This window comes from Corythoichthys intestinalis, chromosome 14, assembly GCF_030265065.1.
Source record: "Corythoichthys intestinalis isolate RoL2023-P3 chromosome 14, ASM3026506v1, whole genome shotgun sequence".
In the NCBI taxonomy this organism is placed as follows: Eukaryota; Metazoa; Chordata; class Actinopteri; order Syngnathiformes; family Syngnathidae; genus Corythoichthys; species Corythoichthys intestinalis.
This window is the reverse complement of record NC_080408.1, coordinates 2,513,318-2,539,292: the sequence shown is the minus strand read 5'-3', so window position 1 is coordinate 2,539,292 and position 25,975 is coordinate 2,513,318. Positions and strand designations below refer to the sequence as shown.

At 38.5% G+C, this 25,975-nt stretch overlaps 1 protein-coding gene across 1 annotated transcript in view; it reads left to right on the top strand.

The window, feature by feature from the left end:
- LOC130930390 (uncharacterized) overlaps nucleotides 1-25,604 on the top strand; it is a 31,631-nt gene extending 6,027 nt beyond the window's left edge. Inside the window, exons 2-11 of the mRNA XM_057858313.1 lie at nucleotides 786-870; nucleotides 4,032-4,193; nucleotides 5,536-5,733; nucleotides 8,241-8,399; nucleotides 11,462-11,542; nucleotides 11,631-11,745; nucleotides 14,216-14,260; nucleotides 14,511-14,978; nucleotides 18,229-19,538; nucleotides 24,760-25,604. Of these exons, the coding sequence (XP_057714296.1) occupies nucleotides 786-870; nucleotides 4,032-4,193; nucleotides 5,536-5,733; nucleotides 8,241-8,399; nucleotides 11,462-11,542; nucleotides 11,631-11,745; nucleotides 14,216-14,260; nucleotides 14,511-14,978; nucleotides 18,229-19,538; nucleotides 24,760-24,807 (2,671 nt within the window). The 3' untranslated portion in view covers nucleotides 24,808-25,604. The remainder of the gene's footprint in view (nucleotides 1-785; nucleotides 871-4,031; nucleotides 4,194-5,535; nucleotides 5,734-8,240; nucleotides 8,400-11,461; nucleotides 11,543-11,630; nucleotides 11,746-14,215; nucleotides 14,261-14,510; nucleotides 14,979-18,228; nucleotides 19,539-24,759) is intronic.
- The last annotated feature ends 371 nt before the right edge of the window (nucleotides 25,605-25,975 follow it).

Here is a 25,975-nt window from a genome sequence, read left to right as displayed (position 1 = left end):
CCATTTTTGATGTCAATAATTACACCATGCTCACTCATGGTACTAACCCATAAAATCAGCTGGACCCAAGCGCCAGCAGAGGGCGTCAAACACCAAAAAGCAAGTAACAAGCTGACATTACACTGTACTGTCATTTTAATCTGTTTGAGCGGGGCGTGTGCGTTAATTGCGTAAAATATTTTAACGTGATTAATTAAAAAACATAATTACCGCCCGTTAACGCAATATTTTTGACAGCCCTTGTCATTTTGTCAGTGTTGTCCCATGAAAAGATATACTTAAATATCTGCAGAAATGTGAGGGGTGTACTCACTTTTCTGATACACTGTATATAGTACAGGTAAAAAAATTAAAACAGCCTTACCCTGGGCTTTTTATGAATGACTGTTCTTATGCTGAGCACTGCAGCAGCTAGTAATGGAGGGGGGTAGGTGTGACAACAGAAGGATTGTGATAAAGTGAGATTGAATCGAAAGAAAACAATGGCAACGCCCACTCTATCTAGGCTCCTTCCCATTTCTCCCCCTCTTCCGTCTCACATTGGTGCAGTGTGGCTCCTGGCTTTGACGAGCGCGGGCGCACGCGTTCCGTCACGTTCGCAGATGTAACTCCGCCTCCTCTGCAGTGTAGCTACTGCCAGCAATGGAGGAGCCAGCAGTGCAGCAGGAGAAATTAGAGGGCTCGTGGGAAGGAGCTCACGATGTAGGGAAGGCTAACTGGAAGAAAGACTGCTCCCTCTCTTCCCTGCTCAAACACTCTTGTCTCCTCTGCTGGTCGTCTCCCAGGGACGGGGACGTCGTGGAAACGGATGAGAGGGTCCTCAGCAAGGCATCTGAGATCAGAGTAAGAAGACCGCAGCACCTTGCGCTGGTGTGTGTGTGTTGTTTTTGCATGTTCCTTTTTTGCATGCTATTAATTGTTCATTTTGTCTCATTTTTTGCCGCACGGGTAGCATTTTTAGTTGACTTCATTTCCCATGATGCTCTTGTCTGAGGGTATGATGTCAAGTGACGTGGTTGTACGTATTGAGAAAAATCTGCAAATCCTTCCTCCTCGGGCCAAGATGCACGTTCCCATCAATGAGTTTATTACGAGTAGACGTCCAATCCATTTGAAGCGGGAGGCTAACATATTACGGCTACCGAAATTTTCGGACAATAAGCTGCTATGTTTTTCCCTCATTTTTTAATCCTTATTGTCCAGTGCGGCTTACATGTTGATTTGTTTGTGTTCATAAGTAACACTTTATTTAGTGTTACCAAATAGCATAACTAGCAATTAATGAAACAACTAGAACAGTAACTGAAGAAATTTTAGCACAGAACAGGGATTTTTATTGTTATTTACATCTGTAGCGGTGTAATGCATGCTAAGAGGCATATTAGATGACAACAGTGTTGACAGCAGGTGGCAGCAGAGGTTGATTGTCTCCCCAAATGGTCTTATGACCGTCTTATGATGCCGCGGACAAATAATGTGTTACCAAATACCATAACTAGCATTAATGAAACAATCGGAGAAGTAACTGAAGAAATAATTAGCACAGAACATGAATTTTGATTGTTATTTACATTTGTATTGATTCAATGCATGCTAAGAGGCGTGTTGGACGACAACATTGTTGACAGCAGAGGTTAACTGTCTCCCCCAAGGGACCACTGCTGGCCAAATGAAGCTTCTTGAAGCAATGAAGCTTTGCAACAAATTGGTTCAAAGCTTCATGGTGGTCCATTTGGTCTTATGACAGTGTTATGATCCCGCTGTCAAAGAAAGTGTTACCAAATATCATAACTAGCAATTGATGACACAACTGCAGCAGTAACTGAAGAAATAATTAGCGCAGAACATTCATTTTGCTTGTAAAATACAGCTGTAGTGATGCAATGCATGCTAGGAAGCATGTTGGACGACAACGGTGTTGACAGCAGTCTCCCCCAAGGGGGCACTAATTGGCCAAATGAAGCTTCTTGAAGCAATGAAGCTTTGCAACCAATTGGTACAAAGGTTCTTTGTCGTTTATTTGGTCTTATGACAGTCTTATGATGACGCTGTCAAATAAAGTGCTACCAAATAGCATAACTAGCAATTAATGAAACAACTGGAACAGTAACTGAAGAAATAATTGGCACAGAACATAAATTTTGATCGTTATTTACATCTGTAGCGCTGCAATGCATGCTAGGAGGCATATTGGACAGCAACAGTATTGACAGCAAGTGGCGGCAGAGGTTGACTGTCTCCCCCAAGGGAGCAGTCATGGCCAAACGAAGCTTCTTGAAGCAATGAAGCTTTGCAACCAATTGGTTCAAAGCTTCATGGTGGTTCATTTGGGCTTATGACCGTCTTATGATGACGCTGTCAAATAAAGTGTTACCAAATACCATAACTAGCAATTAATGAAACAACTGGAGCAGTAAGTGAAGAAATAATTTCCACAGGACATGAATTCAGATTGTTATTTAAATCTGTAGTGATGCAATGCATGCTAGGAGGCATGTTGGACGGCAGCCGTGTTGACAGCAGATGTCAGCAGAGGTTAACTGTCACCCCCAAGGCAGCAGTAATGGAAAAGTGAAGCATCTTGACACAATAAAGCTTTGCAACCAATTGGTTCAAAGCGTCATGGTGGTTCATTTGGTCTTATGACAGTCTTATGATGCCGCTTATGAATAAAGTGTTGCCAAATACCATAACTAGCATTAATGAAACAACTGGAACAGTAACTGAAGAAATAATTAGCATAGAACATGAATTTTAATTGCTATTTACATCTGTAGTGATGTAATGCATGCTAGGAGGCATGTTGGATGACAACAGTGTTGAAAGCAAGTGGCAGCAGAGGTTGACTGTCTCCCCCAAGGGAGCAGTGATGTCCAAATTAAGCTTCTTGAAGCAATGAAGCTTTGCAACCAATTGGCTCAAAGCTTGATGGTGGTTCATTTGGTCAAAAAAAAGTGTTACCAAATAGCATAACTAGCAATTAATGAAACAACTGGAACAGTAACTGAAGAAATAATCGGCGCAGAACATGAATTTTGATTGTTATTTACATCTGTAGCGCTGCAATGCATGCTAGGAGGCATGTTGAACGACAACAGTTTTGACAGCAGGTGGCAGCAAAGGTTAACTGTCAACCCCAAGGCAGCAGTGATGGCCAAGTGAAGTGTCTTGAAACAATGAAGCTTTGCAACCAATTGGTTCAAAGCGTCATGGTGGTTCATTTTGGCCTTATGACAGTCTTTTGATGCCGCCGTCAAATAAAATATTACCTAATAGCATAACTAGCAATTAATGAAACAACTGGAACCGTAACTGAAGAAATAATTAGCACAGAACATGAATTTTAGTGTTATTTACGTCTGTAGTGATGCAACGCATGGTAGGAGGCATGTTAGACGACAACAGTGTTGACAGAAGGTGGCAGCAGAGGTTGACTGTTTTCGCTAAGGGAGCAAATGAAGCTTCTTGAAGCAATGAAGCTTTGCAACCATAGTGCTGGTAGTGCTTCATGGTGGTTCATTTGGTTTTATGGCAGTATTATGATGCTTCTGTCAAATAAAGTGTTACCAGTTAATATCCTTTGGTGTAAATATTCCACAATACAGTGAGGACAGCTGCGGTTTATAGTCCAGTTCGGCTTATCTATGAACAAATGTCGTTTTCATGTCAAATTTGGTGGGTGGCGGCTTATAGTCAGATGGGCCTTATAGTCCAAAAATTATGGTAATTGTTTAGGATGCCCCACTGGATTCTTTATTATTGATAAGGCTTAGTTTAGAGACCTCTAATGGGCAATGAGCATAACTGCTGTGCTATGCTGTGACCAGCCCTTGTAAAAAGGCAAAGGGCTTCTACATTCACTTTGAGGGCAACATGCATATTGGCCCAAAACCAATTATGAAATACCAATGGCGATGTCAATCAATATCATTTTAAAATCTAGTCATAGCCAAACCTTCATATGTCCTTTTCAATAAATATTTTCTTATTTAATGTGACGATTCCAAAAGGCTCCAAATTTCCATTTGCAGGAACTTGAGAATGCGGTAACGGTGGAGAACCTGGAACTGCAGGAACAGCAGTCAGACCGAAATGAGTTGGAGGAGACGCTGGTCAAATTGGAGAAGCATAAAGAAAAGCTTATTCAGCAAATCAAAGTCACCAGACAACTCTGCTATGAAGAAAGCCAACAGGTTGGTCAAACCAAAGGCAGACTTTTTTTCATCTTTTTCATTTAAAAAAAAACAACAACAAAAACATAGTAACCTTTGCTATGTTTGGAAATCGTTTAATGTTGTGAATCAACTGTTAAAGTTGTTAAAATTGCTACCGTTTTTGCATTAGTTCCCTCCTGTCTACTTTTGACATGTTAAAGTTAAAACTGTTTCATCATTTAAAGATCGATTCAAGTCAAGATGTTGCCGATTTAGGAGTATTTTAGATAAAAAGTTACTTAAGTTCGCGAGGAAGGTTCACTACAACAGAGCCTTTCTGAGAAGTCTACTGCTTCAAAATGGTGGCTGTTTATTAACACCGCCGTCTGCCATTTTGCATGTAGTTCTATAAGCATTTGATATCTAGGCGTCGAGTGTAGGCTGTCGGCTACAGTCAGGAAATATTGAAGCCACCTAGCCTAGCATCGCGTTCGCTACAGCGTCAAAACACTCTTCTCTCTCAGTGTCTCTGACTTTTCTAGTGTCATTCAACCAACGTAGTAACGGGGACGCACATTGTCTCGGTGCCGAAACGGTGACAAAATCCGAACGGAGAAAAAAAAACGTAATGCACAAAAAACGTACAGATTTTGAACGTATGGCGTACCCATTTAAAATCAGTTGTCACTTGTACAAATTACGCCGAAACCGTACAACTTGACAGGTATGAAAACCAATGCTGTAGCGGCTAATTTCTCCCATTGACTTTTTTTCACGTTTCAAAATGAATGCACAGTACGAAAAATATAATAATTACCTTGAATCCTCGAACAAATCACTCCCGAGACAATCCTTCCTCTTTGTATGCGGTACAGCTTTCGTACTTTTTCAACCTAAAGCCGGCATTAGATCGCTGCGTGCGTGTGTTTGGCTAATTTAATCTACTAAATTTACATGTTGATCAGACTAGATGGATATTTGAACACCAATTGTTTTGTGTCAAGTGTTTTATTGTTAAAATGTGTGTCTTTTTGAACATATGTGTGATACAGCTTTACAAATTGTCAAAAGTCAAGGAAGTAAAAAGCTTCAAAAAGCATAATTGCCTTGTTTGCTGTCTGTCAAGCTGAACAACTTCACGTTCAGTGAGGACAGAACACGTCATATTAATATAATAGTGTAAAAAAAAAGATTCCGTGAGGTACAATAAGGTACTGTTTATGTGACTAAAAAAAAAAACGGCTGGAGACAAAATGGCGGTGCTTCGTGAAGTCGAAATCGTGTTAGTTCAGTACGTCGTAACCCGGGGACTACATGTAATTCATATCATGGAAATTACTCAGCAAACAAGAGTCTTGCTGACCATTGATGTGTCCTTTAGATCCTTTCCCTGCAGGCCGAAGAGGTTAAGAGAGAGAGCCAGGTTGAAGAGTACGAACAGGAGCTTGCCAGAGCCAGATGGAGGCTGCGAAAGCTCAAGGAGGAGGTCAAACTGGCCAAGAGGAAGATGGAGGAGGCTGGAGAGAGAAACTGTCCCCTCCAGGACTCGATTAGACAGTCCTATGAAGAAATCTTGCAGGTCAGGAGAGTAATCATGTTTCAGTACCACTGACGTCTATCACCGTTAATTACCGTTATCGAAATCAATTTTTTCACTCACTACCACAGCACGTACGTACTCAATGAAAACTGGATTTTGGAGCATGGATTTTCTTTGTAGTAATAAACTCGCAATTAATTGCAACTTTGTTGCCCTTTTTTAATAGTTAACTCATAATTAATCGCAAATTTGTCACATTTTTAAATAGTTAACTCATAGCGAGAACAAAAAGTGGTATTTGCCATGTGTTTTTTGTTGTTGTTGTTGCCATGTGGCATTTTTTTTTTTTTTGCAATGCCGCAAAATTGGTTTTTTCCCACATGGCCAAAACATGGCAAAAAAATACCACAAACTAAAAATCCATTTTGGCCACATCCCCACCAAAAATGCCACATGGCAAAATCCATTTTTTCACATGGCAAAATCTGTTTTGTCACATGGCAAAATCTATTTTGCCACAAGGGGAAAAAAAATGCCACATGGCAAAATTCATTTTGACACATGACAACAACAAAAAAATGACACATGGCAAAATCCATTTTGCCACATACCCAAAAAATGCCACATGGCAAAATCCATATTGTCACATGGCAAAATTTTGCCACATGGTAAAAAAAAATGCCACAACCCAAAATCCATCTTGGCCACATGGCCAAAAAAAAAGCCACAAACCAAAATCCATTTTACCACATACCCCCCAAAAAATTCACATGGCAAAATCCATTTTGTCACACGGCAAAATGACACATGGCAAAAAAAAATGGCACATGGCAAAATCAATGGCAAAAAACAACATGCCACATGGCAAAATCCATTTTTTCACATGGCAAAATCCGTTTTGTCACATGGCAAAATCTATTTTGCCACAAGGGGGGAAAAAAATGCCACATGGCAAAATCCATTTTGACACATGGCAAAAAAAATGACACATGGCAAAATCCATTGTGCCACATACCAAAAAAATGCCACATAGCAAAATCCATATTGTCACATGGCAAAATTTTGCCACATGGCCCAAAAAAAGTGCCACAAACCAAAATCCATTTTACCACATACCCCCAAAAAATTTCACATGGCAAAATCCATTTTGTCACACGGCAAAATGACACAAGGCAAAAAAAAATGACACATGGCAAAATCAATGGCAAAAAACAACATGCCACATGGCAAAATCCATTTTGCCACATGGCAAATACCACTTTTCATTCTTGGCCCTGCAGCCTTTTTTCGATAATAAACTCACAGTTGATCTTAAGTAATTGCATTTTTGTAATAGTTAACTCGCGATTAATCGCAAATTTGTCATGTTTTCAAATAGTTGAGTCACAATTAATCGCAATATTGCCGCTTTGCTACATTTTTAACTAGCCATTTAATGCAAATTTGTCACATATATAAACAGTTAACTCATGATAATCACAAATTTGCAGCAGGGCCGAGAACGAAAATTGGTATTTGCCATGTGGCAAAATTGATTTTGCCATGTGGCATTTTTTTTTTGTATGTGGCAAAATGGACTTTGCCATGTTGCTTTTTTTTTTTTTTTTTTTTTTTTTTTTTTTGCTATGTGGCAAAATGGATTTTGCACGTAGCTTTTTTTGCCATGTGGCAAAATTGATTTGCCATGTGACAAAATGGATTTTGCCATGCGGCATTTTTTTTGTATGTGGCAAAATGGATTTTGGTTTGTGGCATTTTTTTAGGCCATGTGGCCAAAATGGATTTTGGTTTGTGGCTTTTTTTGCCATGTTATGGCTATGGGGCAAAAAAAAAATGCCACACGGCAAAATCCATTTTTCCACATGCCAAATACCACTTTTGGTTGTCGCTGTCTCTCCAAATTTGTCACATTTTTCAATAGTTAAATGAATTGCAACTTTGTTGCCATTTTTATTTGTTAACTTGCGATTAATCGAAAACTTGTCATCATGTTTTTTAATAAAAAGTTCACGGTTAATCGCAAATTCGTTGCTTTTTTAAAACTCATGATTATTTGCAAATTGGCCGCATATTCCGTTTGTAAATAACCATGGTAAAAAAAATAAATTAAAAAAAAAAAGAATGAACTTACGATTAATCGCAAGTAATTGCATTTTTTAAATAGGTACCTCACAAATAATCACAAATTTGTCATGTTATAAAATAGTTAACTCACAATGATTAGCAAATTTGTCATGTTTTAAAATAGTTAACTCGATTAATGGCAAAATTGCTGCTTTATCAAACAATTATTAACAAGTTTTATGTACTTAAAACAGTAGTTGTAGATTAGTCAGGAGGCTGTATTGTATTATTTTTGAAGGAAATCGATTTTGTCGTCATTGCCTAAAACACCTTCAAGTTAAATTGTGAAGGTAATTGAAAAAAGTTACATTTATCCGATTAATCGATTACAAAAATATTCGTTAGTTTCAGCCCTAGTTTAAGTGTTGTTTTGTTTTGAATGATTGTGTCATATTGGTCAACCCCAAATGTCGTCCATGCAGGAAGAGCACACGCTTTGTTCTGTGTCAGGTGGTGCGGTCACTCCGGAGAGCCAGCTGGACGGCTCAACATCTCCTGCTGACACCACCGAGGATGAACCGCTTCCAATGAGACCATGGGGAAGGAGCCAGTCGCTGCCTGCATATGCGGATCTCATCATGGTAATGCCCTTTTTTGGGAGGGGATTTCTTCTTCAATCCTACAAATCTGCTGACCCACCAAACAAACTAACAGAGTCTAGTAGCATATTTTTATTTTATTTATTAGAGTTGTCCAACAATGACTTTTTTACCGATATCCATAAATCCGATAGTGATATCCGTGAATGAAGAAATCTTGCAGGTCAGGAGAGTAATCATGTTTCTGTACCACTGACGTCTATCACCGTTAATTACCGTTATCGAAATCAATTTTTTCACTCACTACCACAGAGGAGTGGGAACCTCAGGGCACCTCACGAAATGATACGATTCGCGATACAAGGCTCACGATAACGATTATGTCACGATACAGCGATTATCGATATATTGGTCAGAAATTGGATACATGACATTCTACGATACAACTGTTGAAACGAAGAAAAAAAAAAGATATTTAAAAATAGAAAAAAATACTGTTTGTCATTTATTGAACAGTGACATCTTTTCTGTGCAACATTGCTGTAAAATATAAATCTACTGCAAATTGTGCCCCTGCACATATAGAGGAAACCAACCACGACCACTGATATCGCTTTCTTTAAAGTTTTAAATCTTTAAAAAAAAAAATAAATAAAAAGTGACGTAGGTGTCAGCAGTTGAGCTTGGAGTGGGGCAATGATCAAATTGGTGGGTCTTTTCTTCGTATATGACCTTTGTTGCTTGGTTTGAGCACTTCCGCTATCTGCTTCAGCATTTAAGATGTCAGATTTGCTCAGTCACAGTCTTCCTCACCTTAAAAACAACAAAATAAAACAAAAAATATTAGCTACTTCATAGCGTTTGAGTTGAAATCCTGATTTTTTTTGTGTTGGAAGTATTGAATTAAAAAAAATATGAATTGAATGTATAGAAATTAAAAATTCAATAATTCCCTATTTTTAATATGTAGGCTACATTAATTATCATGCACATCACTTTATATATCTTGGAACCTATTCAAACCACTTTTATAGCTTATTGTAACAAAATGACAGTAATAACAGTTTGTGTAGTAAACTAGATGGAAATTGGTTCTCATATAAATCTGTAAATTCATGTGGGCTTGTTCGATATTCATTTTCATCCAGTTTAGGGTCCTGGTTTATTTTATATCATTCAACACCAAATGTCATCAAAATCATACATGTAAATTAAAAAGTCAATTCCATTGCAAAACTTTCTTACCTCAAGTGATGAAAGCGAAGCTCACAAACTCCGGTGTCCACTACGTCACCAGCTCCCAGTGAAACTTATTTTTCTTAGACAATTCTTGCATACAGCAAAGTCCTTGTTCACCTTACTTACTTTCTTGTTGGTGTAAAATCTAAACTGTGTCCCCATGTGTGATTTGTAGCAATATTTTTCTCATTTTTTCCCTCCACCGTTTTCACTGAGCTTTTTTATTTTTTCAACCCACTTGGAGCTTCCTCTCTTCTTCTCTAGACAACTTGTGCGCACTTTACCCTCACCGCCACTCCCGAGCGCCCCTAGTGGAACGCCAAGGAATTGCTCAACAAACATTGAGCAGTTTACAGCATCCATACTCCATTGTATGGCCAATATGTCAAATAAAAGTATCGATACTTGGCGGGAGCATATCGATAACCCATCGGGTTGCAAAATATCGCGGTATATCGCTGTATCGAGATATTGTCACACTCTTACGACCACAGCACGTACGTACTCAATGAGAACTGGATTTTGGAGCGTGGCCTTTCTTTGTAGTAATAAACTTCCAATTAATTGCAACTTTGTTGCCATTTTTTAATAGTTAGCTCATAATTAATCGCAAATTTGTCACATTTTTAAATAGTTAACTCATAATGAGAAGAAAAAGTGGTATTTGCCATGTGTTGTTTTTTTTTTTTTTAATTTTTGCCATCTGGCATATTTTTTGCAATGCGGCAAAATGGATTCTGCCATGTGGCATTTTTTTGCCACATGGCCAAGACATGGCAAAAAAATGCCACAAACTGAAAATCCATTTTGGCCACATGGCCCCAAAAAACATGCCACAAACCAAAATCCATTTTGCCACATCACCCCCAAAAATGCCACATGGCAAAATCCGTTTTGTCACATGGCAAAATCGATTTTGCCACATGGCAAAAAAAAAAAAAAAAAAATGCCACATGGCAAAATCCATTTTGACACATGGCAAAAAAAATGACACATCGCAAAATCCATATTGACACATACCAAAAAATGCCACATAGTGATATCCATTGGTGTCGTTCAGTCTATTTTAGGGGGTCTTCAGCTTCAGTTTCTTTTAAAGAGGAACTGAAGTGCATTTCCGACAAAACATTAGAAATCAAACTATCTACTTTGCGCTCCGACACTGTATTGAAGTTGCTTTCTGGTCCTGCCTCTAATGAATTAAAAAGTTTTATATACATAAAGTATATAATAAAAAGTTATTTTATTACCGTATTGGCCCGAATATAATACGGTGTTTTTTGCAGTGAAATAAGACTGAAAAAGTGAGGGTCGTCTTATAGTCGCGGTCTAGACATTATACCCATTCATGACGCTAGATGGCGCCAGATATCATTGAAGCGATGTTCTGTCATGACAGATCTCAACTACTCACAACACAAGTTTAACCAGTTTGCATTATTGTATTGCAATGTTTTTCCTTATTCAAATTTGTTTCAAGACTACAGTTACAATTAAGACTTCACTTTGAAAGTTAATGCAGTTATTGATATTTTGTTGTTTTATCACAATAGATTGGTTTATTTACATTTCAAAACTTTAGTATACATATTTAAATGTTCAGATATTAAGATTTGAATGAGGCAAAAAAACATGCTTTTTCTCTGAAATATATTGTTATAATCATTTGTTTCAGATGTACTGTAATTTTTGAGTAAAAATTATTTTGGTGTTCAAAAAGTCTTTTTTCAAACAAGTCTTGATAATGAGGGGGTCGTCTTATAATCAGGGCCGTCTTATATTCGGGCTAATGCGGTATTTCTTTATCAGAGCGACGTATATTACCTATTTTTATTTGTAATGTTTGTATTTGTTTGTGCATCCAGGTCGCAAATAGCGCCCCCTTCTGCAATAATTTGGCAGATACCAGAGAAGAAGTAGATGACAGTAGCAGCAGCTCACCAAAGGTTATTGCATGGATTCTATCATTGTTCTTCATTCATAAATACAATTGAAGGAATACTAAGCTAAAATATCCCAATACATGTTCCCTAGATGGACCGATCCAACATGGAAGACGATCCAGAGGAGGATGAACTGAAGGAACAGTCCATTCTGAACAAACTGGACTTCTATCAAGCTGATCCTTTTGCACATTGTCAGATAGGCCGTATGTTTTTGCTTGTTTTTAAATTTATGTAAAAAAAAAAAAAAAAAAAAAGATCTGAACCCTTTGTAGATCACTCATAGGCTGCCATTGACAGCGCTAGACCAGTGCTTCTCAATTATTTTCTGTCACGCCCCCCCTAAGGAAGACGTAAATGTTTCGCACCCCCCCAAACTCTCTGCCGCCACTGTAAATAGTATCATTTGTCTATAAAATTACTATTATAAATACGCATCTGCCTAACATTGTGTCCTTTTTTTCTAATAAAGAAAAAAAGTAACATAGATCAACTTATAATAAAGTATAACTTTATTAACATTGTTTTGTTTGTAACAGAGAAGACTTGACGTGCATCAATTTGCCTGAATTAAAAAAAAATAAAAAAAATTCACATCCAAACTAAAAAATACACTCAAGGTACATTTTTGACCATTTGATACAGAAAAATAAAATGTAATAAAATCAGTAAATAATACCAAATTAAAATTGATTAGAAACATTCACTCATGAGGACAATGTGCCAAAAAATTTGACCGAAAAAACAAATCTGAATAAAAGGGGGAAAAAAGTGTCCTTGAACAGGACAGTTTTTATTTTTGCTGCTCACAGTATTTACCTCCTTTGCAATGGTGTGGAGTTATTTTGCAATTAGCATGCTAACAATGCTCACTGGCTTACTGATATAACACTGACAAAGCAGGACGATTGTTGGCAATATTCGGCACGTTTTCACTGAAAAAATCAAGCGGCTTAACAATGAGATTGGGGTCTGATGTCTTTAAGTGGCGTCTTAATTGATTTGGCTTCTTGCTGTCTGCTATAATTATTTTTAGACACAGTAAACAGTGGTCTTTCATCATCACCCACTATATTAAAAGTCAAAGCTAAAAGGCAAACGGCACGAAAAAAAAGCGCACTCACGGCAGCCGAGGTAGAACCGTAGGTGAGGGCAGTCGTCGTGACGATCCCAAGCCGAAAATGGCACTTCTCGGGCGGCGACGTGAGAACCGGACAAGACAGTGGGTCGCTGCGTGAGTGAGTCCGGTCGGAAAACGGCTTTCGAAAACGGCGGTGGCACACTGCTCTTCATATCTGTTGTCTGTGTGTGCTGAGTGCTCTTCCTTAGTTCAAAAATACTGCGCGCACTCTGAAAATGAGAGCGCCACTGCCACCTACTGAGTGGATGTGCAAGTACACTTTATTCCAGTACGGCAAAAAAAAAAAAAAAAAAAACTAAAAAAAACATGTTCCCCGAGGTCACATGCGCCCCCCCTGGCATTGCTCTGCGCCCCCCCAGGGGGGCGCGCCCCACTATTTGAGAAGTACTGCGCTAGACGTCCAATCCATTTTGATCGAGAGGGGCGAAAGAACGGATGCACTGAAATATGTCATTTTCGGCCAGTCCTCCCAGTTTGAATGGACGTTTGCCAAGGTCAATTGCAGGCAATGAGTTAATTGTAAATATATTCCTAAATTCAGATTTCTTACATCCTCAAACTTTTTTTAAAAATGTTATTTTTAAAAATGGTTCTTTTTCACAAATTTAATTGTTGTTTTAATTTTTCAAACATTTTTTTTTTATTACAAAAGGAAAAAAACAGTAAATATTGTCTTTTTTTTTCAAATTATCTAATTTAAAAAACAGCAATCATTTTTCTTTTTTTTTTTTTAATCAAAACACAAAAGGCAATGAGTTAGTAATAAATACTATGTGATTTAATTAAGATTTTTAAAACTTGTTTTCTTTTTTTTTTTTAAGAAAAAAAGGGTCGAAAATATTGTCTTTATTCTTTATGATTAAAAAATATATTGAATGATTTTAAAATTAATTAAAAAATGGGGAAAAAAGAGTAAAAATTATTTTTCATATTTTTTTTTCATATTATTTTTTTTTCAAAAATATCTTAAAAGATAAAAATGGCAATTTTCTTTTCTTTGCAAAACGCAAAAAAACTAATAGTAAATATTCTGTGATCAAGACTTTTTAAAACTTTTTTTTTCTTCATTTTTTTAAAGAAAACAAAAGAAGTGGTAAAAATCTTTAAAATTCTCTTTATTCAAATTCTAATGAAAGTTTATTTAATTATTTTTAATTTAATTACTAAAGGGGAAAAAACGGTAAATATTCTCTTTTTTATATTTATTTTTTTCAGACTATCTTAATTAAAAAAGATAAAACTCCAATTTTCTGTTCCCAGCAAAACACAAGAAGCAATGAGTTGATATTAAATATTCTGTGATTAAATTAAGATTTTTTTTTCATTTTTTTCTTTAAATTTAAAAAAGGATTAAAAATCAGTCCATATTCTGATATAGTATAATTTATGTAGTGTTTTTTTTTTTTGTTTTGTTTTTTTATGTGTCATTTAAGACAAGCCAGATATGTTAAAAAATGTGACAAAAAATATCTCTAGCATCATAAATAATGCCACATTTTCACATTTTTAACTTTTAATTTTCAATTCATTTCCAGATGACCTATTTAATGAAGACCTTTTCCCAAAAACAGACTCGTCAGGCGAGTATTAACTATATATTACTATATATTATATTATTATATATATACTGTATTTTATATTATAGTCACTGCCAACCATGTATGTGTTATAGTGTTCACAAAGTACAGTATGTGCTGTGGTAGTTAGAAAAACTTGACCTTGATATTGGCCATTTACGGCAATAGACGACAGATCCATTTGGAACGAATGAATGTAAAGTACTTGCTGATTATGATGCTGATTCAGATTCTGACCCGATCTTATTTTCAGACGGCTTCACATCCGATCCTTTCAAAGGCAGCGATCCCTTCGCGGCGGACATGTTTTTCCCCGAGGCCAACGCGGGATGCGAGGAAGGAGCGCCCGTTAATTGCGAGGAGGCCGACACCAGTCTATCCTGTGCCGAAAATAAAGCGTCCGCCGGCACGCAGTGCTTTGAATCCGAGTTTCCGGATGAAGACAGCGACATCGAGATCAGTTACAGTCAAGAGGATCTCAACGCTATCCCCGGGGCGGACGACGACCTCGGGTTTAAGCCCATCCAAAGTTCGTCCGAGGAACTGGGCCCGGAGCCCGTACGGGGCTGGCGTTCCCAGGGACAGTATTCGGTGGAATCCGATCCCAATGGGTACGAATTGGATTTAACCGCCGTCTCGCCACCTTCGGACATAGAGGAGCACAGTCTTGGATCGCTCGCCGGAGAAATAAGCGATGTTGCAGTGGCAAAAGTTGAGGAAGGTAAATTTTCACATATTTCAAAACAATTTTTATCAAGTCAATTTTTAATCAAAAATCACACTCAAAATAAGTCAAATCCCTTCAAAAGTTTAAAATTTATTTGGGATGTGCCGGGTTACGATGTACTCGACTTACGCGATTTCGACTTTACGACATCGGAGTCTCTTTCCACCATTTTGTCTCCAGTCATTTTTTAAAAATCTAATCTAATAGGCAGGTGTTCAAATAATTTGCAGCAGTAAAATACATTTAAAAAAAACAGTGGACAAGCACCTATTATGCAAATTTCAAACCCACTCATCATTTCTGATTTGGATAACTTGCAAAATCGCAGGGTGTTCAATTACTTATTTTCCTCGCTATACTGTATATATTCGTTATACGTCTATTCACAATGAGTTTGCATCGACATATGATGACGTCAGCAGAAAGTGCTGGAACTTATCTAATGTATTTACTTCTAAGCGCCAGCAGGGGGTGACAAAACACCAGAAACACAGGCAGGCAATAAGTGGGTATGACAGCACTGATAAAACAGTCTGGGCTCTTGGTTAAAAGGGAAAAAAAATATGCAGTTAGCATTTATTTTACGTAAATATGTCGAAGTACAATGCTAGTCTGTTAGTAAATGTTGCTAGCAGCCGCCTTAGGTAAATAGAGCTTTTCTGGTGAAAATTCTTGTGAATAAATGCTTAAATCCCCGAATTCTTCATAAATATGGATGTAAAACAGTCTCAATTCTTGGTTTAAAGCAAAATAAACATGCAGTTAGCATTTACTTTACGTAAATATGTCGAAGTACAATGCTAGTCTGTTAGTAAATGTAGCTAGCAGCAGCCTTATCTGAACAGAGCTTTTGCGGTGAAAATTCTTGTGAATAAATGCTTAAATCCCTGAATTCTTTAGCAATATGGACGTAAAACAGTTTCGATTTTTGGTTAACAGCACAAAACCGTGCAGTTAGCATTTATTTTATGGAAATATGTTGAAGTACCATGCTAGTCTGTTATTAACTGTAGCTAGCGGCCACCGTAATTAAACAGAGCTTTTACGGTGAATATTCTTGTGAATAAATGCTAAATCTCTGCATTCTTTATAGATTTGGAAGCGTGCAGTTAACATTTATGTTATGTAAATATGTCTAAGTGTGATGCTAGTCTGTCAGTCAATGTGGTAGCCGCCATATGTAAACAGAGCTTTTCCGGTGAAAATTCTTGTGAACAAATGCTTAAATCCCTGAAGTTTTTATAGATATGGACGTAAAACATTCTCGATTCTTGGTTAAAAGCAAAGGAAAAAAAACCAAAAAAAACAAAACAGGCGGGTAGCATTTATTTTACGTAAATATGTCGAAGTATAATGCTAGTCTGTTAGTAAATGTAGCTAGCAACCGCCTTATGTAAACAGAGCTTTTCCAGTGAAAATTGTTGTGAATAAATGCTTAAATCCCCGAATTCTTTATAGATATGGATGTAAAACGGTCTTGATTCTTTGTTTAAAGCAAATTTAAAAAAAAAACGTGCAGGTAGCATTTATTTTACGTAAATATTGCGAACTAAGTCTGTAAGGAAATTAGCAGCCGCCATATGTTAACAAAGAGCTTTTTCCGTTGAAAATTCTTGTGAATAAATGCTGAAATCCCTGAAATCTTTATAGATATGGATGTAAAATGAGTCTCGATTCTTGGTAAAAGCTAAAAAAAACGGAAAAATTGCATTTATTTTACATAAATATTGCAATGTATAATACCAATGCTGTAGCGGCTAATTTGTCCTATTGATTTATTTTCACGTTTCAAAAGGCATGCATGGTACGAAAAATAAAATTATTACATTGAATGCTCGAATAAATCACTCCTGAGACAATCCTTGTTGTTAGTATGTAGTCCAGATTTCGTACATTTGAAGGTGATTTCCCAGTTCAGTTCAAAAGTATGTGTGAGAGTCATTCCCATCGACTTCTAATAAAGGAAGTTGACTCACACAGCCCCCTACGGGCCCGGCCTTGCACAGACAATACCTCATCTGACCCATCAAGTATCTTGTAGTCTATGATACATGTGATTTTCCGGAAATTTGCCAAAAACTTTCCCATTCATTTCTAATGGGAACGTTTCCCATTCACTTCCAATAGGATTTCCAATGGAATTTAAATTGCATTGATGCCATTGACGACCATGCATGTCGAATCTATTGATGCCAATGTACTTCGATTCAATTGACTATACGGATGTCGATGCCATTGACGGCCATGGACGTCCAAAATTTTTCCCATTCATTTTCAACGGGGAAAAAACAAAATTTCCCCAAATCAACAGAAAATGACCAGATATCAATAGGACGTGTCCCTCAAACGTCCCCGATTCCATTGACGCTTATAGGGGGTGCTGCCATTGACGGACATGGACGTCCAAATTTCCCATTCATTTGTCATGGCATTTACTTTGTTTAATGCCATTGACGGGCATGTTTGTCCATTCTATAGATGCCAATGCACTTGGATGCCATTGACGGCTATGAACGTCCAAATTTTTTCCCATTCATTTTCAATGGCAAAAAAAAACAATGTCCCCAAATCAACAGGAAATAACCAGATATCAATAGGACACACCCCTAAATGACTTGATATGATCAGGCCACGCCCCCCAAATGTTCCCAAATGACCTTATATGATCAGGCGACACCCCCAAATGTTCCCAAATGACCTGATATGATCAGGCCACGCCCCCTAAATGTTCCCAAATGACCTGATATGACTAGGCCACGCCCCCAAATGCTCCCAAATGACCTGATAAGAATAGGGCACGCCTCCCAAATGTTCCCAAATGACCTTATATCATTATTCCAGGCCCCATAAATGTCCTCAAATAGACAGGAAGTGACCTGATATTGTCCCCGAATTGTCCCCAAACCAACCTAGGCTGGGGCTAAGATCTGTATCTCCAAATGGCAAAGACCAGAAGTAATTTCTCCCGAAATTGCGGTTTCTAGTTTTTAATTGCCTTTCAGAAAACAGAAATCTGTGTGACTACTCACATACAATTCCTCTTAGAAATACAGTCACACAATGTGTTCAAGTTCCAGGGGTAAGAATACTTTAGAAAGCTCGGGGGAAACTGACATAGCACTACGCCCTTTTACGGCGAAAACGACAAATGTTTTTGCCACTTGCCATCAGAGCAGTAATAGTCCTCTTTCCCACCGTTCTTGCTTATATAATTCAGATTCTAATTTTATCTTCTTCCTTTCAGCAAGGACCGTGCTCGGCGATCAAACATCGTTCGTGGCGGACACAACGAGCCGGAAAGACAGCGCTTTAGAAGCTGCGGATTGGATTGAAAGCCTGAAAGAAGAAGCAACAAAGCCTCCATCACCTCCAAACTCCGCCGACTCTCACAACCTTCACACTGAACCCGAGTCTCTTGAGACTAACTTGAGCTTTGACTATGAACCGACCGGTCAGACTTCCTTCGATCCTTACGGGTTTAAACTCAGTCCCGAACATTCCAGTCACACTCTCTTAGATCCCGACGAGGAGCTGAGCCCGGCGCCCAGTGATCAAGATCTTCCTTTTGACCCTGAGGACCTTTCTTCCCAGCCGGAGCCTCTGAACTTTTATTCCTACCAGTATGAAATCCCCTCTTCCCAGATGGTCCAGGACTCCGATCCTTACGGCTTCAAGCTCAGCCTCGAAGAAGAAAATCAGGAGGTGCCAGAACCGTGTCGCCACGATAACGTGGAAAACGTGTCACCCGCTGCATTTGAAAATAAGGACCAAGAAGAAGCATTGAACGACAGCGACCGAGAAGCACTGGAACTTCTGCACCACGAAAACCAGGAAGTGCTCGATCCTCGTAGCGACAATGATCGAGAACTGCTTCAAAACAGAAACCAGGAAGGACTGGAAATATCATATCTGGACAGCGAAGAAAATCAAGAATTCCTAAATCTCTGTAGCCCGGAAAACCGAGAAGTGGTGGAACCATGTGAGAACGATAACCGAGAAGTGCTGGAATTTTGTAGCCACGCTAATCCGGAACAACTGGATTTCTCCTGTATGGAAAATCAGGAAGTCTTAGATTCGGATTTCTTCGGCAACCGAGAAGTGCTCGAAAATCAGGAAGTGCTAGTTTCACCTACCCGCGAAAAACGGGAAATACCGAATCCAGACGAAGTTCGATTAGGTGAATTGCTCGATTTGGATGACCATAATAACCAGGAAGTGCTGGACTTGGTAAAAGAGGACGTTCCGACCGAAACTAACAACAATCGGTGCATACTGAAAGCAGAGTTGAATAGCTCAGACAGCGACGCGACTTCAGAAGAAGCGCTAGGATTTGAAGCCGGTGTGACCACCCACCAGACTTGCAGCACGTTAAATCGTCCGGCTGGTCACGATATGCTAGAGGGCGATCTCGGCTCTGTGTTCGGGGCCGGGGGGTACATCGGCGTTCCCGATGTAGCGGATGATCTGGAACCTATGTACCGCAGACAAGTTAACACTGTAGCAGAGCCAGTGCGACCGGTAAGACCAGTAAGACCTCCCCGGCCTTCACTCAGGGTAAGTTCCTCTATATTGGTATCAGGTATGGGCCGAAATCAACACGCTAATATGAGAAAACTGTATCACATATTCGTACACCCAGTGTTTTCCGAATTTTCCAGGTTCGCGGTGAATCAGTAACAGGCACACTTTTGCTCAATTGACAATGTTTTTTGATTAGAAAATGCAGAATAAATGAGATTTATTGATTACAATCCCACAAGAGCAAGCAAACAAGTATCAACAAATGTCAACGATGACGCGAGACTTGAGTTTGTCAACCCCAGAATCCCCGCACTATCGTTACAGCACAACAAAATGTCCCTTTAGCAATGAAAATCGCTTACCGTGACAAGTGAGTGGAAAGCCAGCAACACTCCAGTAAAGCGGCAAAAGGTCAAAGCTGGGCAATGCGTACGCTTCATCCACCAGCGGATTTCACTGGTCGCCCGGAAATATTCGGTTTTGTAGGGACGCACCCCTCGGAGGCGGAGGCCAACTTCCGCCCCCGAGCGGCGCGGCCCCGTCCAATCACAAACATTTAAGCTACTTTTGGTTCAGCCCCCTTGAAAAAGGGCTTTTCACATGGGACAAATAAGCTGTGCTGCAACAGATGCCAACAAATGGTAAATATTATTGCCGCAAAACAAGTTATCTCAATGGGACCCAGGCGTGTAACTATGGGACCCAGGCGTGTAGTAAAACAATACTATGGTGCAAAACAAGTTATCTCGTGAGATTCTAAAGCGCGTCTCCTAACTATGGGAACAAGGTGAAAGACAATAGAAGTTGTTACAATCTATGTCACAGAAGCAATCATTCATCACAAAAGCATAATGTAATATTTTCCCCCATCACCCAGGTTCAAGTTCGAGTCATCTGATTTTGATTGACGGTCCTAGTCTATCCCAAATGTATAGTGGTATGAAATCTGAACCTTTCGGATTTTCTTAATTTCTGAATAAAATCACCATCAAATGTGATCTGATTTTTGTCCAAATCACACAGATGAAAATACAGTGTCTGCTTTACCTAAAACCACCCAAACATTTATAGGTTTGCATTAGATGTGATCGGGTCACGTCATTTTCAAAGTATCGGAATCGGCAAAAAAATATCAGACATGCCTTTTGTTAATATACATATATATTTTATAATTAAATAGTTTTCTAATTGTATTTAACGTTACAGACATAATATGTTACCCTCATCCAGAGTCTTTAGTTTAGGCTTAAGGTAGGGTTATCAAATTTATCCCGTTAACGGCGGTAATTAATTTTTTAAAAAATTTATGACGTTAAAATATTTAACGCAATTAACGCATGCGCTGCACGACCCACTCTCGCATTGTCGCGTTCAATCTGTAATGGCGCCGTTTTACCTATATATACAGCTAAAAGGCAGTGTAAAATGAGTAGAGTGAATTTTGGCAACTTTTCGGGCCTTTTATTAATTGGCTAAAGCCTTACAATCCCTCTCCCTACGATTAGAAATTGTCAAGTTCAAAAATAGACCCCTAGGTAGACATTTGTAAAATTACCCAAAAATAAGGAGAGAAGACACTCAGTTTTCTTGGCCAAGGAGAGCAAAGAGGGACTAAGACAGAGGAATGCTAGATTACGCTGTATCGTCACCAAAATTGATGTAAGGAAAAACCCTCCTTGCTCTTTTTATTTAGGGGTTGGTCCTAAAACAGAAAGGGTGCCGCCCTGAAGGGAGGGGGAAGCAAGCTGGAGACACCCATGTGATTTTGGTTGGCTCTGTGTGAGCATGTAGGTGGAACTAACTAAATACACGTGTGTAAGCAAGGGCACAGGTAAAGAGGTCAAAATGACCCAGACACTTCAGTTATGCAATGCTGCGGCCATGGAAGATGTCCTCGAATGGGAAATTATCCTCGAAAGTCTAGACGAAAGTCTAGACGAAAGTCTAGACGTCAGGTGCTGAAGACGTCCCGGAAGGTCTAGTTATGCAATGATGCGGCCATGAAGCAAGGCAGTTGTCATCCCGACCCTTTTTTAACACTTTGTAACACTTAAACATTATACCTAGTATAGCAAGCAATAATCATTAACTGGTTATATCAAATAAGAAAAAACATGGCAATATGTATTATGTATGCTATATATGAGCACAAGCAAATATTCAATCAATCAAGCAAATATTCAATCAATTAAGCAAGTATTCAATCAACCCTTGATAATTACCTCAACAGAAATATTGTGGGAAGAAATGTGGGGAAGAAAGGTAGTAATTGATCTTTTTCTTAACACCATATGTTATTTCCCAACGCAGAGAAGATATATCAATTGGTACCAGTACGCACAGTCATGGTTGCACTTCCCATCATGCATTTGGGCAGAACAGTTAAACGGCTACAGTATCATTTCTTGAAAGCTCAACAAATACACTAGATGGCAATATTTAGTCACAATATACAAAGTCACATTTATCCTTTAAGAAGTACAAGTCTTTCTATCCGTGGATCCCTCTCACAGAAAGAATGTTAATAATGTAAATGCCATCTTGAGGATTTATCGTCATAATAAACAAATACAGTACTTACGTACTGTATGTTGTATGTATATATTCGTCCGAGTTTTATTCATTTTTTTCTTAATGCATTGCCAAAATGTATATGATCAGGAAAAATGATCGGGAATTATTGGAATTGAATCGGGAGCAAAAAAAAAAGCAATCGGATCAGGAAATATCGGGATCGGCAGATACTCAAACTAAAACGATCGGGATCGGATCGGGAGCAAAAACACATAATCAGAACAACCCTAGTTTTCATATTTTTAATGAGGATAGCATGCAAACAATGACAGAATGGGGAAAAATAAGTAAGTGAACCCTCTGCCTAAGGAGACTTAAAAAGCAATTGGAACTGATTTTTACCAAACATTTTAAGTCAGGTGTGTGCCCAATCACTGATGATGTTAGGTTTTGTGCTGGTTACTGTTACGTCCCACGGACGGCTCGCTAAGGGCGCAACATAAAACGAGCCATACAAGGTACGAGTGGACACAAATGTATCTACAGTAATAAAATTCGCAATAAATATATACAGAATGCCAAAGAAGCGTGACTTCAGGGTAAGCCCAGGCCAAAACAACAAACAAAAGGAACTACACTTAAACCCCACCCGCTAACTAAACCCTGATCATATAAAAGGAACAAAGAAAAGACAGCCACTAACCTAACTTCCTATGCTATACAAAACAGGAGAAAACGGGTTGAACAGAAATGGCTACTTACCCCTACTTGCTTCATTGCTCTTATTTACAGTGGTGAACAAAAACGATCCAATAACGAATAAACACAAAAGACCTCACCGAAAAAGCGGGAGTGTAATAAACTAGCGATCAAACGCACACGAGAGTGAATGGCGAGCAAACAGCTGGCGAGGAGGACCGCGGCAGAATGCTGTCAAATGCGACCTCCTAGAGCATTGACAGCGGCAGGTTTAAGAAGCTTGGCGCCTTTTTTCGTGGCCAATCAGCAGCAGCGACGTCGTGGGTCCGTCCAGCGTCGATCAGCTTTCGTCATAGTGGGTGGGGAAGCAGCCAGCTGGTGGAGGCGACGATCAGCTGACAGGAAGAGTCTCAAAAAAATAACAATTCAAACGGCCAATGCCGTCACAGTTACCTCCTAGTGTGTCCCTGTGATTGCCCATTGATTCCACCTGTTGTACCTATTCCTAGTGTATCCTCCAACCTGCATCCTCCTGTGTCACTCACCTTTTCCTCGCTGTCTCATTACCCCTTGTCTGTGTGTGTATATAAGCTCCCAGTTAGTTCACGCCAATGTTGATTCTTGTCCGTTTCTACGTCCCAGCCATTGTGTTCCTCTGCCTCATAAGTTTTTAAGACCAGTCTTTTGTCAATACCCTGGGTTTTGTTTGCTACTGTGTTTTATGGGATCACCTCAGTTTTGGTTTGTACTTTGTTTTTCTGTCGGCTTTAATAAAATTACTTTTGTATCGCCTTTCTGCCTCGATTCCCTTTCCCTGCACTTGGGTCCACACACCACCTGCCTGCCCACATTCCATGATAGATGAGTGGTTTAAAGCTGCACTGCTCACTATAAAACACACACCTGGTAAGAAATGTCTTGATGAGAAGCATTGTCTGGCAGAGAAGTTGTCTACAAATGGAGAGGGTTTGGCACTGTTGCTTCTCTCCCGAGGAGTGGCTGTCCACCATAGATGACGTCAAGAGTTCAACGCAGAATACTCAGAGATGTAAAAAAAGAACCCTAGGATCTCTGCTAAAGACTGACAGAAATCACTGGCACAGTCCAATATCTCTGTGCACACATCAACTATATGGCCAAGAATGGTGTTCATGGGAGGACTCCACGGAAGAAGCCACTGCTGTCTAAAAAAAACCAAAAACAAAAACATTGTTGCTCGTTTAATGTTCACAAAAAGGCACTTGGACACTCCACAGAAGTTTTGGCAAAATATTTTGTTGACTGATGAAACCAAAGTTGTATTGTTTGGATGTCATGTGTGGAGGAAAAATGGAATTGCTCACCAACACCAACATCAACACCTCATCCCCACTGTGAAGCATGGTGGAGGGAGCATCATGATTTGGAGCTGTTTTGCTGCCTCAGGGCCTGGACCACTTGCAACCATTAATGGAAGCATGAATTCAAACGTTTATCAGGATGTTTTGCAGAAAAAGCTGTGACTGTCTGTCAGACAGTTGAAGCTAAAAAGAGGATGGATGTTGCAACGAGACAATGATCCAAAACACAGACGTAAATAAACTTCAGAATGGTTTCAGAAGAACAAAACACACGTTCTGGAGTGGCCAAGTCAAAGTCCAGACTTGAACCCAATTGAGATGCTTGGCATGACCTAAAGACAGTGATTCATGCCAGACAACCCGGGAAGCGTCTGGTTATTATATATTATATTATAAGTTATTGCTGCCAAAAGAGAGGGCCACTCAATATTAAATGTGATGGTTCACTTATTTTCCCCTTCTGTCATTTTTAGCATACTATCCTCATCAAAATATGAAAACTTATAAATTTTTGGGTGGTTTAAGTTAAAGCAGACACTGTTTTTCCATCTGTGTGATTTTGACAAAGATCAGCTCACATTTGACGGTGATGTGATGCAGAAATGTAAGAAATTCCAAAAGGTTTAGATACTTTTTCATACCACTGTGTATTGTTACTACTGTGTCTGTATGTGAACTAATGTGTGGTATGTGTGTTTTAGGTTAAAGAGAAGGCTGTGTCCCCAACTCAGGGAATCGACTTGAAATGATCCATCAGTAGTCAACCCCGGTCTTCTTATCCCAATAATGAGCCAACAAATCTAAGAGGAGAGGAATAAGATGATGAGTGATTCATTTATTTGTACGTTCAGGGTTTCCATTTGACTATTTTCACTTCACTCTGATGATAAAATCATTTCTTTTCCTACATGATCTGCAGCGAGAACATCATTTTTCGACAAGTGTTCTCGGTTCAACATTAGGCCATGTTTCAAAATGAAAATGTATATAGAGTACAGTAGTGGTCATTTTATCTGCTGTCGATACACCTAGTTAGCTAGCTAGTTAGCACTTTCAGTGCCATTGATGATGATAGACATGCATAGCAGGAATCCGTCCCATGCCGGTCGATTTGCAATGAATTTAATTAATTTATTTATTTAAAAGCTAAAACAAATTGTAAGTAGTCAATTGCAGCGTGAAACTGCCTCTATTATAAACCTGTTTACTGTATTAAACTTTACAGACCTTTTTTTTTTTTTGGAAGTAACATTTTGCTTTATTAACTGTTATAGCAGTTAACCGTGAGCATATTGTTAATATCTTAAAACAATTCACATCCAAAAAGGTAATAAAACACATACTGCATAATTGTTTGACTCTTTATAGGGCGACTTGCTATTTTTGGTTATGAAGAAAACAATGTACGTCACATTATTAACATTTGTGTGGCTTACTTGACCTAATATATGATGAGGTCCACATATACGGACGACATGTGAAAATTGTATTTATATGTATATGTATATGTGTACATATGTATAGATACATGTACTGTGTGTATATATATATACATACATACAGTATATATATTATATATTATATATTATATATACTGTATGTATGTATGTATGTATGTATGTATGTATATATATATATATATATATATATATATATATATATATATATATATATATATATATATATATATATATATATATATATATACATACAGTATATATATTAGGGCTGCCAAACGATTAAAATTTTTAATCGAGTTAATCACAGCTTAAAAATGAATTAATCGTAATTAATCGCAATTCAAACCATCTCTAAAATATGCCATATTTTTCAGTAAATTATTGTTGGAATGGAAAGACAAGACGAATATATACATTCAACATACAGTACAAAAGTACTTTATTTGTTTATTATGAC